The following is a 16,274-nucleotide window of genomic DNA, read 5'->3' as shown; positions in this document are numbered from 1 at the left end:
GACCATTAGACCTTGACCTTGATGTTTGACTTACCTTTGAAAGTTTTTTTTTACCTTTTCCATATCTTTTAAATGGTTGCTGCTAGGGCTTTCATATTTCACAGGTATATTCCTCGGGACAAGAACTTACTTTGAGTACCAACATATTTGATTTGCATTTGAGAAAGTTTAACCTTTGCTCTAAATTGCCACACGGGGGCATCAGTGTTTCACAAACACTTTTTGTTTTTTTATATTTAGATTGGGCTTTTTAGAGTAGATACAGCATTTAAACGTAGTGTCAAATATAGATTCGTGATCTAGACGCAATACAGACGCAATACAAGTTTCTGGAAAAGGGGGTGCAGAGGAAGTCCTGGGAGGGTTTCCCCCTTCTCTGAGCCAGAATTTTTTTTCATAAATGGGCAATATTTTTGGTTGTTTCTGGTGTATATTGTTAAAGTAATGCTTTCAAATATTAAATAAAATCTAGCATAATTAATGAATTTATTTTGTTTAAAAAATGATACTTTCGAATGTTTCTTTTTGTCACATAATGACAGAGCTTACATGATGTTGCTCCAAACCTCCCTTACTTAATTAACAACAAAACTTCTTTTTGCCTTAAAATTTACAATATAATAAACAGAAATATACATATGTACAACATAATCTGTATCGAAGGTGTCGCAATTGGCTGTCACTGATTGTCCTTAATCCATACGAGAGGCCTCTCCAGACTGAGCTGGAGACACAGCCTCCTATTCCTTACTGCCATGGAAGCTTAGACACCCTCTAAAGTGCCGAGAAGGTTAATGACTTGAGTCTAAGACTAACGTTGAGATGTGACCCGTATCTGGAGCCAGGACATCGATCAGTACTGACTACAGTGAGAAGTGGGATATTTTATATTTCTTTGTAAACATATGGAGAAATGATGTACAGTTTATTCATGAGGTTGCTCCCACGTGATTTACTTCTCATTAATATTCATAAGATCCTGCATAAACTTGAAATATTCCATTTCTTTAAATTTTTATATTAAAACCTGCAAGCACAGTTTGTTTTGTGTTAAGCATCCGTCATATTTATTTGGGCAGAATTTTGGGTTATTAACAGTTGTCAACTCATGAAACCATCTTTTTTGTAATAAGTAGGCCACACTGATGCAAGAAATTGCCGTTTTCAAATTAAAAAGGCGGTCGTAACTCTTCATGAAATGATAAATCATCTGTATTTTATAAAAATAGGTATTCGTCTGCACCTATTAATCGGCGGAAGAACTCTGTCAACTTGCAATAAACACTTACATTTAATCACCAAAAATGATAAAGACACAAATTCTGTGCTCTTTCCTTCAATAAAACATTATACTCTCGCTTCGGAATTTCAAATCAAAAAGGCGGTGGCAACTTTCACTTTGGCATCAACAATATTCACCCGGAACACATCGGGCCTTTCACAGAAAAACACCCGGAAAACCTCGGGCCTTTCACAGAAAAACACCTCGAGGTGTTTTTCTGTGAAAGGCCCGAGGTGTTCCGGATGCAACAATATTGTCATTTCCGGTAGAAGATATCAAGAAAAATCTAAACATCGGCGGAAGAACTTTATCCGAAATAGTTAGTATATAAAAATCTGCGGTTTTTGTTCGCTCTCTATATAAACCTTTATGGAATCTGTCGCCATTGTAGCTCAAATATGGCCGATATGTAAATGAGAAGAATGAACAACATTTCTCCATATGACATTTGATACCCCATTGTGGCCCCTCCCTACCCCCAGGAGTAATCATTTGAACAAACTTTAATCTACACTGCCCGAGGAAATTTCACCATGTTGACTTCATAAGGGGTAATTAATTGTATATTATATTTTGCGTTATTACATTTTGCGTTGATATCGCTTCAAACCTCCCGACAGCCTTGCAAGCCAATCCATTTTCGTTTTTCTTTTGCTATGTACACTCAGATTCCACGGTTTTCAATTGAAAGTTTAAATTAAGTCTCAGTCGTCGATCATATGATTCGAATCACAGCCAGGAGTCGTGCGGCAGTTTTATCAATAAAGGCAATAAAAAATATGTCCAATGAGCTTTAGGAACTCGCTTATCCTCACAACATCAATGAGTCTGTCTACTAGTGAGTCTGTCTACTAGTGAGTCTGTCTGTGACAAACTTGATTCGTTTTATTTTTCGGGCCAGTTTCTCTCATTGGAAAAAAGCAATCAAATTGGGGCCATCATAATTTGACATAACATGTAAACAGAAAGGAAGCAGATGCACATGTTACAAGAAATTGGAAAACAATCTGGATTGCAACTTCCCAAAAGACGTCGCTGCAGTCAGCCCATGAAAGATTAATGAAGTTTTTCAGGGGTCCCACACTGGACTCATAACCTCTGATATTTTGAGGATGGAGTTCACGGGGCTGTTGTTGTTTACATTTGTAGACCTTAGTTGATAAAACTGCCTACTCCTGTGATTCGAACTCACCACCCCTTCCACTCAAGAGTTATAGGTATTGTAGATTCGTATAGCTACATAGCTCCAATAAAGCGTTTAGAATATCAGTTAATCAAGATTGTATACATGAAGGGGTACTATAATGTCTTGCTTACCATCAGTAGCAATTCCTTTCCCTATTAAAAAGAAAGCAATGAAATGTATTAGGAGACGGAAAATTGCAGCTGTTTGCATCCCAGTGTTTGTGAAAGCATACGATGACATTCAGTATTTACAAGAGATAATCGTTGATATATATTCACTATATTTAAAATCTTTATCTCCTAGTGTAAGATTATCACAGTGTTGTTTACAAATAAAGATAGGAATAATTTGCATTACATAAAATTATTGATCCAGCGACAGCGTAATTATGTGTCATTTGATATTGCAGAAAAATTCGCAATCTTCTTCACTAATTTAAAGTACCTTACTTCAAACTGTTTATAACGAATAATTGTTTTTAATTATCATTACAGCGAAATAAACAAAATACAGCAAAACAAAACAAAAATTTCAATTGTCCATGCAAAGGTTGCATTCAGAATTTCAGAAGAAATGACCTATATAGGAGAGAACAATATCCCGAAAAAGGCTAATGGCAAAATCAATGTCCATTGGTTATTTTCTACCGTTTATAATTTTTATTTTTCAAAATTGCATTTCGAACCTAGAATTTTTATTTGCAATTTTAAAATTAACCTTCAAAGATAGCTAAAACAGCATTTTCCACGTTAAAGCACCCGTATTTGCATTAATTTTGGCCTAGAAGTCCTGCCCCTAAATAAAATGATACGTTGTGGTTCGAATCCACCTGGTGCCACAATTTTTTTTAATTCTTGCCTTTTTAAACAGTTTTATTCATTTTTATAAGGGGTGGAGTATTTTTCTTCAGTTATTCACCTTCAGTGAGAGTTCCCAGTTCATTCTTGATATTAAGGATATTAATAAAGAGAAAGCAAATCGTAATCTAATTCTATGTATATGTAACTAAAAGGGATGTCAGTTTTTAAATATTCGCATTCTGACGTCCACGTTGCGGGATCGTGGTAAATTACGTCTATTAAAGAACATACACATGCCAAGAAAATCTACATGAAATGGGGGGGGGGGGGGTGTCAGAAATTCTCATCTAAATAGTCTATAAAAGAATGCAATATGTATGTAAACAACAAATAATACCCGAATCAAGCGACAAAAAAGCAGAGGCGTAAATCGAAGGATATTACAATGTTTGGATCTGTAGCTCTCCGAATTTTCTCAACCACAGAGCTATAGTTCTGTAGCTAATGGGGCGTATATCTCTCTTTTGACTCGATACGCAAGAGCATGCTCTACCTATGAACAATTTCTAAAACGAGGTAAGTTATTGACAAACAAGTTGATGAAACAAGAATATCAACGTCTCGTTTATAAAGTCATCATTTCATATGTTCTATCTTCGAGACAATGACCTTTTCAGCAAATACAATCATCATCAATATACTGACTGACGTTTTTCATACTAATTGTTAGGCCATCATTTACACACTGATTTTTTCCTATATTTTCCGATCATGACAACAGGCATACAGCGGGTTATTCCGAAATAATGCTGACGTGTTCACGATTTTGATATTTTACGTGCCAGGAAAACGTCAGAACCGGCGCCATTTTGAAAAGTGGAAATTCGCCGCCTCCAACCGGAATATAAAGTGTCTGGTGAAAACATTTTATCAAGCTGTTGACATTTGTATTAGATTTCGTGCTTCTTGAAATCTCGTGAGACCTGTATCGAAATTTGGAGTTATATTTTCTTTTAAGCGATATTGGTGAGAACTAAAGGCATTGTGCTACTGATAAGTTGTGAGTTTGACATTTAATTCGATTTGCAAGTATCGAAAATCGAGTTCATAATGGCGCCAGTTCTGACATTTTCCCGGCACGTAAACTATCAAAATCGTGAAAAAGAGCCTGGAAAACGTTAGACATTTCGGACTGACGGCGGGTGTGACCGGTTGGGAGGGGATGCTCACTCCTCCATGGCACCTGATCCCACTTCTGATGTTTTTGGCGGTCCGTGTTTGCTCTGCCCCCGATATGTATTGTTCTAATGGACTTTGAGATAGAATACTGTTCGTTATCCCCATATTTAATTCACGCTGTGTCACTCCATACAGCTATTCTTGTCTACATTGGGCTCAGTGGATTTCTATTGTCTATACATCACCAGAATATTTCCTTTTATTCCGGCTGTACTATTATAAGTACTTGTCTGGGTTATTGAGTTGGAACGTGTGTATACTATGGTATACGCAGTGCTTGTATTTTTTTAGCTAAATAAATTTTACAATTACGTGTACTTTTGAAGTCAGTGGTCTAAATAAGATACCAAATTTTTAAACAGTAGGATTGCATATCAGTAGCTGCACTTGGATTTTATCTATATAATTTGCATACATCAATGACATACAGTATTCCAAATTATTAAGCTGTCTGAGGCTTGGGGCATGAGTAATAACCCCTTGAAAGTTTGGTTAGAATTGCTCGTGTTTCTTGGGAATGAAAAATGTGAAATTTATGTCACACAGCTTACAGCAAACAATCCTTGATTAGAAACACATAGTTGAACCAACTTTGAGTAAGCTAAATGGGTCACTAGCTAAAAGTGATTAGGGTAATTGTCTTATTGATGCAAGTAAGTGCAATATATATGCATGGATTTCTCATTTATACTTAGCTGTATGACCACAGGTGTTCCAGTATTAACATTATTAATCAGGATGGACAGGCCAAGTCATTGAATCTGAGCATTTTTATTGATTATTCATAATACGTATCAATTTTTTAAATATAGGAAAACAGAAGTCTCCAATGAGACTGAAGGTCTACTGGTGTATTTTAGTGAAGTCTACTTGCGTAAAAAGTCTAATTAGACTAAAACTTAGGAGGAGTAGCACATTAAAATAATAATTCGAAGAAATTCTTTTTTGGTAACCATGGCAACATCTTTCATCATATCAAATAAATCAAAAAATGGAACAATGCATCTTTATGTTGTCATACTGTGTACCAAATCTAGACCAAAACTACAGGAGCAGTGTTTTGAAAGAATTTCCAGGAAATTTCTATTTTAGTAACTATGGTAACACCCTTCGTCAAAATAAAAAAAACTGATATACATGTACAGAGTTATGTATCTTAATGTAGTCTACTTATGTACCAAGTCTTATCGAAATTGGATCAAAACTGTAGGTGGAGTAGTATTTAGAAAGAATTTCAAGGAAATTTCTATTTTCAGTAACCATGGCAACACCATTCATTGAAATTAAAAAAAACCAAAGAATAGAATTATATATCTTAATTTAGTCTACTTATGTACCAAATCTTATTGGAATTGGACAAAAACTGTAGGAGGAGTAGTGTTTTGAAAATTTTTAAAAGAAATTTATTTTTTTAGTAACCATGGCAACACCCTTTGTTGAAATCAAAAACCGATTCATAGAATCGTGTATCTTTATGCAGTCTACTTGTATACCAAGTCTTATTGAAATTGGTCCAAAACTGTATGCGGAGTAGCGTTTTGAAAAATTGTTTACAGACAGATGGACGATGGACACCTTACCAATGCATAATCTCTTCTGGTCTCTGACTAGTATAGCTAAAAAGGCAGCACTACTATTCATTTAATATTTTGAACATTTTCAGAAGCAACAAACCATTCATTTTGAAAAATTTCACTGTCAGCTTCAATTTTATCATTCTCCTGAGATGATGAAGGAAAATCATCACTTTCATTTCTTTCACTTTTTTCTTCATTTCTATAATTTTTTACTAAGGCTTGGAGAAGTTTAAGTTTTTCAGCTTCTTTTTCAATAACACCATGCATTTGAACAGTGGTATCTGGAGATTGGCTTTGTTGATCATGGTAGATTCTGTACAGTTTAAGAAACTGCCCTTGAAACCTGCTGACATATCTATTTTCCTTCCTTCCTTTGTCAATATAATGAAATGTATAAAAATCCAAATGGTTATCCTCTTGCTCTCTACTTGGTTTTGAAACTGGGACAGGTAAATTTTCAATTCCTCCAGCATTATGAAGAAGCTTTATTCTCTCAGTCTCTACCATCTGCTTTAGCTCTGGGTCAATGGGACCTCTTCCTATCTTGTAACCTGCCACTAGCAAATGCTGCCACTTTTTTAATATTTTTTTGTCATGTTTAGTAATTTCTGAGGGAGTCAAAGTTCTATTTCTATGTCTCAGAAGTTTTCTGACATTTTCAGCGCTAATAGGGAAGCTTTCTGCTATCTCCTGGAATGACCAGTTTTCTTTGGTACAAAGGTAAATAATTTGTTGTTTTGCCTGCCATGTTAAAAAACTTGGCTCTGGTGTGCTTTTCTCATACTTTCTGCAAAAGATGCTCTTTTTTGTTCTCCTATTTTCATATCTGGCAAACGGAATAGAAAAGACAAATTTTGACATAAATTTATGCAATCTTCTGAATACATAGTCATATAATTTTAACAACCAAATATCTGAATAACTGATCAGTTCTTGAATGCATGACTTACAAGCCTAATTAGGAATATATCCAATATTTACATTTGCTTTGTTTTTCTACCAAGCCAACTGTGAAATTGATTTGAATGCCATATTCATGTATACTCACGCGTAGAAATATGCACGGAGAAACTCACACTAAAGTTCATTTGCATACATGTAACAGTTAATACTTCAGTGTGTGCATACTAAGTGCCTTATGATTGACAATAGATCAAAGGCACCAGAAATTTCATCAATAAGTTAATACTATACATATATTGACTGGGTTCAAGAGCAACATGCAGTTTGTCAAGCCCAAGAACCAAACTGTTTGCCTGTGGCTGTTTGGCATCAGGCAAACAGTTTGGTTCAAGGGGTCACAAATGGTTCCACCCAGCAATTGCATTTTGCCGAAAACACAGTCAACAAGTATTTAGTTATACCTTTTATTGTTTTTTTTTTGACATACATTATCTTGTGCTGGTTTCCCTGACGTAAATTTCCTTTACCCACACTGCAGTAAAACTTGGTAAATTCATCCATGAATGCAAATAATATTAAGCTGATTCCACCCACAGTGTGACATAAGCGATAAATATCTCATCGACAGGTCTAATATATCATCGACAGGTCCAATTTCTCACTCTGCGATCAAACATCGATTTTTTTTTATGACCGCTCAGTAAAACATTTCATACTTTTTTGTACAGTTTTATAAAGGAACCAATTTTTAAAGGTATAATAGTCATATTTATTAATTTTTAGTCCCAATGATCTTGCCTGAAGTGTAGTTCAGTTTGAATTCACCTCAAGATTAATTTCAGTATTTCCCTCTTAATTTGCTAGCATTTTTATTGACTTATCAAATTGCATCTTTGAAAGCATGTATCAAGGTAAACTTAAAAAGAGGCCCATGGGCCACAATGCTCACCTGAGTCAATATGGCTTTGCTGTTCTTCATTAGCATATTTTTCTATTATATATTCCTATGTAAAACTTTGATCGCTATTGTGACCCCACCCTACCCTTGGGTGTCATGATTATAGATGTTTATCATGTAGCCCCATCCTACCCCTTAGTGTCATGATTTGAACAAACTTGAATCTACACCACCTCAAGATACTTCCATATCAATGTGACTAAAATGGCTTTGCTGTTCTTGAGGAAAAGATTTTCAAGAATGTTTTCATACATTCATATGTAAAACTCTGATAGTGCATTGTGGTCCCCCTCCTACCCCAGGCTTGGGGGCCACAAAACTTAGATGAGCTCACTTTTGATCTCAGTCTCACTTTTCCACTATTAATTCCTTTTGTAAAAGTGAGACTGAGATCAAAAGTGAGCTCGTCTAAGTTTTATGGCCCCGAAGCCAGGAGTTCATGATTTGAACAAACTTTAATCTACACTACCTGAGGATGTTTCCATATCAATATGACTAAACATGGCTCTGCTGTTCTTGAGATTTTTTTCAATATATTCCTATGTAAAACATTGATCCCCCATTGTGCCCCCCCCCCCCCTTCGATCATCATGACTTGAACAAACTTGAATCTATACTACCTAACAATGCTTTCATATCAATATGACTAAATATGGCTTTGATGTTCTTAAGAAAAATACACATGTACTCTTAAAGATTTTTTCCTATCAATTCCTATGTAAAACTTTGATCCTCCATTATGGCCCCATCCTACCCCCAGAGGGTCATGATATGAACAAACTTGAATCTACACTATCTGAGGATGTTTTCATATCAATATGACTACACATGGCTTTGCTGTTCTAGAGAATAAGATTTTTAAAGATTTTTTTCCTATATACTAATAGTATGCTAAACTTTGATCCCCCATTGTGACCCCACCCTACCCCTGGGGGTAATGATTTGAACAAACTTGAACCTACACTACCTCAAGATACTTCCATATCAATATGACTCAACATCGCTTTGCTATTCTAGAGAAGAATTTTGAAGATTTTTCCTGCATACTCTGATTCCCCATTGTGGCCCCACCCTATCCCCAGGGGTCATGATTTGAACAATTTAGAATCTACACTACCCCACGATGCTTTCATGTAAGTTTTAGCTTTTCTGGCCCAGTGGTTCTTGAGAAGATTTTTAATGACCCCACACTATTTTTGTCTTTTCTTGATTATCTCCCCTTGTAAGGGGGATTGGCCCTTCATTTTAACAATTTAAACTCCCCTTCACCAAAGGATGCTTTGTACGAACTTTGGTTAAAATTGGCCCAGTGGTTCTTGAGAAGTTGAAAATGTGAAAAGTTTACAGATGGATGGATGGATGACGGAAAACAGGTGATCAGAAAAGCTCACTTGAGCTTTCAGCTCAGGTGAGCTAATAAAAGGGGAGGGGGGGGGGGTGCATTATAGAAGCAAGGTCCTGTCCACAAGTATCAGTGGAAGAGGAGTATTAAAAATCAATAGTCAGTGATTGTAAAATGTAGTCTTATGTTGAAAAACCCATCCCCCTTTATAAAAACACCTTCGTGTTTTCACATATAAAAGAGATGGTAATTTTAAACCCATGCAGATATCGTTGTGTAAGTTATGTTATCTATAGAGCAATCTGATTAAAATCATATCCTCGATGCTCCTTTTTAATGATATATCATTTCAGTGCTACAAAACTATAGCATTGACAAAAATTTCACACTTCTTAACCCTGTGACCTTGTTCATATGAACTTAGTTTAGGCTCAGGTCATGGCAATCTGATTAAAACAGACATGATTCTTAAGTCAAGTGAAAAAAGCAGATTATTAGATGACCCCTAATAGGCCGGGGGTCTGGGGGCCGCCTAGGCTCCCTTAAGCTCTGGGGTAAATGGTGCAAAATCCTGCATTCTGAGCATTTCCTGGCACTTGGTTTTCACTCTGAAATTATCTTTTTAAGGAAAAAAATTACGAATGTTACTTATTACCAATGTTTTACCATAGTCTTCAGGGATTGAAATTAACTTTTTTGACCACTAGCAAAATTTAGCTAGTGGATTTTTTTCTTACTAGCAATATTGAACTTTCACTAGCATTTTTCTTCTCAAAGTAATTAACATAAAAATTATTTGAATATTATCAAAGAAAACTAATACATGTATACACCTTGAAAGCATTTAGGGTGTTTTATACAAGACGTTCTGCACAAGATGAAATTAGCGTAAGCTTCAAAATCTGAATGGATACAAGGGTGTGATATTAAAAAATTCAAGCACTAGCCCACGGACTACAGGCAGCAATAAAATCACTAGTCCCAAGTAAAAAGTTAGTAGCTCAAATGTAGATAAAAAGTAACAACTAACACTGAAAGAAAAATAGTTTATCGTTGCAAAAGTCAGGGTCTTGAGGCATTCTTCTTATTAACATTAAAGTTTAATTCTCACTAGAAAAATTGAACCGTATATAAACCAATAATAACGATTGAAATTAAAAAAAAATTAATTTACATAAATTATCTTCCTTTTTTCTGGTCATTGTACTAGCTCATTTAAATTGAAGCGAAATTTTTTTGTGTGTCATCTTGAACCATTAAATACACTGGAAATATATTTTTAGTAAAACACATAACACTTTTCCTCTAATTGATTGAGTGATCGTACATAAGTTAATGGGATACGTTACATGTATTTACCATAAAAAAAAAGAAATGGAGGAAATTCGGATTAGGAAAAAACGATTGTTTTTGGAAGTAAATAAGTCAGGTAGTAGTGCAAAATGGTTAAGATTATGGAGATTTACGAACTATTGGAGCATGCTACCTAGACATTTTTCATTGTCTGGGAATTTAATCTGTTAACAGCAAAGAAGGAATGAATGAAAATACCTGTAGTGCTTTTCATGTGTATTACATGGTAATAAATTTTTAATTTTTACTAGCCCGAGGGGCTAGTCCGACCCCAAAAAATGGTAGACTCGGGCATGGGGGGATGCTAATTGCACATCCCTGGGATAAACAAAAAAAAAAACCGAAATAGACATTTTTTTAATACTCGCAAAAGTTGGCGACCGCAGGTTGTGTTTAACCCGCAATTTCTGTTTTTAACTCGCATTTAGCGAGTATTTCCCATTAATTTCGACCCCTGAGTCTTTGACACATTCGTTTTATCAACTCACATCATCTTTCATCTGTTATTTCATCAATTTCACCTGTTACAGCAATTGACATTTTCAATAAATCTTTCAACAACTGGCTGAATAAATACTTTGAACGACATCTTTAATGATTTCGATTCTCTAGACTTCTTTCACATTGTACAATTTTCGCATCCATTACCGCGATGGGTGCTTCTAGTAAAACTTCCAACGATTGGTTGAAGTAATGTTTCGAAAATCCAAGAACCAATGAAATTGCACGCTTTATTTAATCAATAAAATAGGAATAAAGTGAAGCAAAAACAGTATAATCAGAAAATACCGAGATTCTTAAAAAAGCGGAATACGAATTTTAAAGCGGATTAAGCAAATTGGAATAGTGGAATTTCGCTTTGTAGTGGAAAAAAAACATGCCTGTTAAAATCAGATCCTTGTTGCTCCTTTATAACGATGTCACTTATGAGCGTTAAAAAAGAGCAACGAGGATCTGATTTTAATCAGATTGATAAGCGTCATATCGTTAAAAAGGAGCTACGAGGATCTCATTTTAATCAGTTTGTATATAGAGGGGTTGGGATTTTGGGGATTTCTAGGCATAATTTTGAGCTACAGACACGTGCCATAAGTATTCGGTCAACATGGCGTCTTGTTTACGTATGAAAACGAAAGTACATACTTTGAGTCTCCAGTTTTTCGAAAATACACGTCATTGATGACGAAGTGTTCCAGATTTAGATTTTTAGTCACATGATGTATCACATGATAATTTGTTGTCGTCTGTAGTTTAGCGTAAGTTGTCAGAATCACGAATTTGAAAATATGGGTAGAAAAGGGCGAGAGCTTGGGATGGAGGCGAAAAATATCATTATAGATTTGATACAGAACGGTCTATCCCGTCACAAGGTCAGTGAAATGTTGAAAATTCCAAAATCAACTGTTATCGATGTAGCAAGAAAGTTTTTTACCACGGGGTCAGTGGAAAACAAAGCAAGAAGTGGGCGACCAGCGAAAGTGAAAGAAAGGGATTATCGTGGTTTGGAAAGGCTCGTGAAAACGCATCGTCGGGAATCATTGACTGACATTACATCAAAGTTTAACGAAGGCAAGACTGAAACTGTAAGTAAGCGGACTATTCAGCGTCATTTACATAAACACGAATACAGAAGGTGTGTGAGTAAGAAGAAACTCGTAGTGAAGGAAGTTAATCGTCGAAAAAGACTTGCATGGTGTAGAGAGAAAAGGAGGTGGACAGTTCAGAATAACTGGAATAAAGTAATATTTTCTGACAAGAGCAAAATTATGATTGGACATGACCAGTGAGTTCACATCTGGCGCAAGAGAAACGAAGGTTGGAGACCCGATCTTGTTCAACCCCGGACATCGCAACCCAGGTACGAAGTAATGATATGGGGCTGTATCTCTTGGAATGGTGTGGGGACAGTTACACCGGTAAATGGAAACATTAATGCAGCAAAATATCAGGACATTCTGGAAGAGAACCTGTGGCCAGTGATAGCTAGACATTTTCCTAGGGGTGGATATTTCTTCCAGGACGACAATGCCCCCGTTCACCGGGCCAGGTCTACCCAAGAATATATTGCTCGGAATGGCATAAACTGCTTAAGTTGGCCTGCCCAGTCGCCAGATATTAACATTATAGAGAACCTTTGGTTACTGGTAAAAAGAAAGCTTCAGGGACGTATATCCTTTATTAAATCTAAAGACGATCTCGTGGAGGAAATTCGGGGCATTTGGACAAGCATCAGACCTGAGTATGTTCAGAACCTAGATACAAGTCCATACCAAACCGCATATTAAATGTAATCAGGCTCAAGGGACATCTAACGAAGTATTAAGAAGTAAGTTTAACATAAATTATTTTTTTATTAGTTTATTTTATTATAGCGAATGTTTGAAAATTGATACTTTCGTTTTCATACGTAAACAAGCCGCCATGTTGACCGAATACTTATGGCACGTGTCTGTAGTAATCTCATTTGTATACGAATAATTCAAAAATCCATTTAAAATATTTCTTTGCAATAAAAAAGATTTAAAACCTTTCATGTTCAAAGGTCTCTATAATTCCCTCTACAGGGTCCAATTCATATCCCTCGTGGTTGAGAGTCTGACTTTCTCTCCTTTCTCTTTCCATCCTTTTCATCATGTCATCCACTCTCTTTCTAGTAAACTCCAAATGTTGTTTTTTATCAGCTGATCGGGACATGTGCCTCATTGGAACAATAAAATTAGCTCTATTTGCAAATTTGAGTAAACTCATTCTTACATATTTGACACTGTTGGCCATCTTTAGAAACTGGTGCCCATGAACCAGTTTTCAATGACAACAGACAAGCGATAAATCTAGTACTCCCGACTCTCACCATCCTCGCAAGCCAGGTCCTGAGTCAACACGTTGCCGTTGGTCCAACGGCAACGTATTGACTCAGAACCCCTGGCTTGCGAGGATGGACTCTCACGGATTTCGGTTTTTCATTGTTGATATCTTTATTATCGATGCACAGATTTTCAGGCACATTTTCTAGGTTGATATAAAAGCGTATCAACAAAATTACGTGTACTATGCTGAAACCGAAAATAGACATCGGTACCGAATATCGAGAAGTGGACAGGCTTTCGCCTACAGGCGAAAGCCTGTCCACTTCTCTAAAGCAAATAACCGAGACCTGAGGCATATGAATTATATATAAGATCAAGTAATTTAAATATAAGGGGAAGACAGTTTGATTCTGAAAAGGGGGGGTCTGGCATTTTTTTTGGAGTCAGATTATTTTATTTTCATGCCAGTCTAGGACAGATTATTTTTATTTTCCTCTCCACTGAAAAAAGTTTGACAAGGAAAAAAAAAAAAAAAAAAAAAAAAAAAAAAAAAAAGGAAATGCTCAAACTCGGAAAACTCTATTTCGTGGAGGGGATGGGGTGGGGTGTATAGCACTACTCAAAGACAGATTGTACTATAGTACACAGCAGAATATAGCTCTTTAAAAACTTTGCACCGAATGACAAAGTAATTGCCCCCCGCTTATACGAAAGCGACGGGACATTAAATCTCTTTCATCTGTCTGTCAGTCTGTCTGTCACAAAAACTTTAACCTTGATCATAACTTTTGCATGAGAAGAGATAAGCTTAAGGCTTTCATATTTCACATGTACACCTGTGACAAGACATTTCCAAATATACTATGATTTTTTTTACCCCATGACCTTGAAGTTTGACCTTCTTTTCAAAAAGATTTGCAAACAAGGCGAGCACAATGCCTATAGTGCAACAAACATGAAGGTGAAAAATCAGATCTCAATTAAAACAAATGTTCTTTGATAATTCATCTAAAATTAAAGTATACTTTATATAAAGTCTCCACAATTTGCAAGAATCTGATGAAGATTGAAATTATTTTCTTATGAAATAGCATAACACACACTAGAGAGGGCAAAAAGGATCATTTTCTCATTTACTATAACACAATTTTTCGATATGAGTGAGTCTTCGCTCCATATATTTCAAAGTTGAGAAAAAATTACATTTTTTGATCAACAAACACATGGAGCAACGACCCACCTATACTTTTATATACATAATACAATTTTATGACACAACATTCGCATCTTTCCGAGAAATACTTGAAGTCAATTTATTCAAGGGACATATCACAAACATGAATTAAATGCCACAGTTTATCAAGAGCTGTGCGTGTAGCGTAGTAGTAAGCGTGTTAATCTCAAAGGAAAATGATTGTCAGGATTTTTATTGCTAGGGTTCGAGCCCCACGAGTACCACATATTTTTAAATAACAGAATACTAGTAATTTTTGCGGAGAAATTTTTTCTCCGAAAAGTTTGTTTATCATAATTTCATAAATCTAAATAATATGAAAACTTTTCTCTAAATACTAAATTCACAAATTGATTGTGATTTTTATATCTATCTGAAGCTATAGGCATTCTGCTAGCCTTGTTCACCCATCTCCTTTAACATTACTTTAAATTGGTCATAACTTTTGAAAAAGAAATATAGGGCTTTTATATTACACATGTATATTACCTTGACAAGACCTTTACTATGATTTTTTAACCCTTGACCTTGAAGTTTCACTTCTTTCAAAAAAATGTTATCTTAATTTGCTTATATCTTTTGATTGAAAAGAGATATATTGCTTTTATTTTTGACATGTGCTTTATCGGTGACAAAACCTTTTCAAATATACTTTGATTTTTTACCCCTACACCTTGACCTTGAAGTTTGACCTACTTTTCAAAATTTTTAACATTACTTGAAATTGTTCATAAAATTTGAATAAGAAATGATAGGGCTTTCGTATTACATATGTACATTACCTGTGGTAAGACCTTTTTAAATATACTATGGTTTTTGGCCCCTTGACCTTGACTTTGAAGACTGGTGTACTTTTCAATTTTTTTTTCTATCTTTCCTTATGACTTTTGACAGAGAATAGATAAGGCTTTCATATTTGACATGTGCATTACCTTTGGCGAGGTATTTCCGAGAATGCTTTGATTTTTGACCCCTTGATCTTGACCTTCATGTTTGACCCAATTTTCAAAATTTAAACTTTGGTGATTACTTTTGAATGACAAATGATAGGGCGTTCAAATTTATCAAGTGCATTACCTGTGTCAAAATGTTTCCGAATTTGCTATGATATTGACCCCGTGACCTTAAACTTTAAGTTTGACCTAATTTTGAAACATCTTATCAATGTCGCCAATTTTTGAAGGATTGAAGATAGGGCATTCATATTTAATACGTGCATTACCTGTGACAAGCGTTCCCGAATGTACTATGATTTTTAACCCATGCCCTTGACCTTGAAGTTTGACCTAATTTTCAAAATTTTTTAAAATTGTTGATAATTTTTGATTGAGAGAAGATATTGCATTTACAATTGACATGTGTATTACCTGTTTCAAGACCTTTTCGACTGTATACTCTGGTTTTTGATATTTTTTTCACAGGTGCTTTACTTGTGACAAGACGTTTCGGATTTTTGACCTCATAACCTTGATATTGAAATTTGATGTCTTTTTGAGAAGCTATACTAGCTCTTTGCAATAACGGTTATCAATTCAATAATTTATGTCTTTTTTGTATAATGCACAGACAAACAAGACAGTTACAATATGCCAT

General features: G+C 35.4%; 1 protein-coding gene across 1 annotated transcript; it reads right to left on the bottom strand.

Moving 5' to 3' along the window:
* Positions 1-5,262: 5,262 nt before the first annotated feature.
* LOC133182202 (uncharacterized) lies at positions 5,263-13,427 on the bottom strand. Its single transcript, XM_061316956.1, has 2 exons — positions 13,168-13,427; positions 5,263-6,910 (listed from the first exon to the last, which is right to left on the bottom strand). The coding sequence occupies exons 1-2, from the start codon at positions 13,413-13,415 to the stop codon at positions 6,145-6,147; spliced, it is 1,014 nt and encodes a 337-aa protein (XP_061172940.1). The 5' UTR covers positions 13,416-13,427; the 3' UTR covers positions 5,263-6,144.
* Positions 13,428-16,274: the final 2,847 nt, after the last annotated feature.

Source organism: Saccostrea echinata, unplaced genomic scaffold, assembly GCF_033153115.1.
Source record: "Saccostrea echinata isolate AGI-Se365-2 ecotype Australia unplaced genomic scaffold, CSIRO_AGI_Sech_v1 ptg000009l, whole genome shotgun sequence".
Taxonomy (NCBI): Eukaryota; Metazoa; Mollusca; class Bivalvia; order Ostreida; family Ostreidae; genus Saccostrea; species Saccostrea echinata.
The sequence above is the reverse complement of the archived record's forward strand: the minus strand, read 5'-3'. Positions and strand labels throughout refer to the sequence as shown.

What these genes read in the sequence shown, in the direction of transcription:
- LOC133182202 (XM_061316956.1), bottom strand. Translation starts at nt 13,415, where the DNA reads ATGGCCAACAGTGTCAAATATGTAAGAATGAGTTTACTCAAATTTGCA. An exon ending in GAGACCTTTGAACATGAAAG is followed by an intron (nt 6,911 to 13,167) that starts GTTTTAAATCTT and finishes TCCGTTTGCCAG; the next exon opens with ATATGAAAATAGGAGAACAA.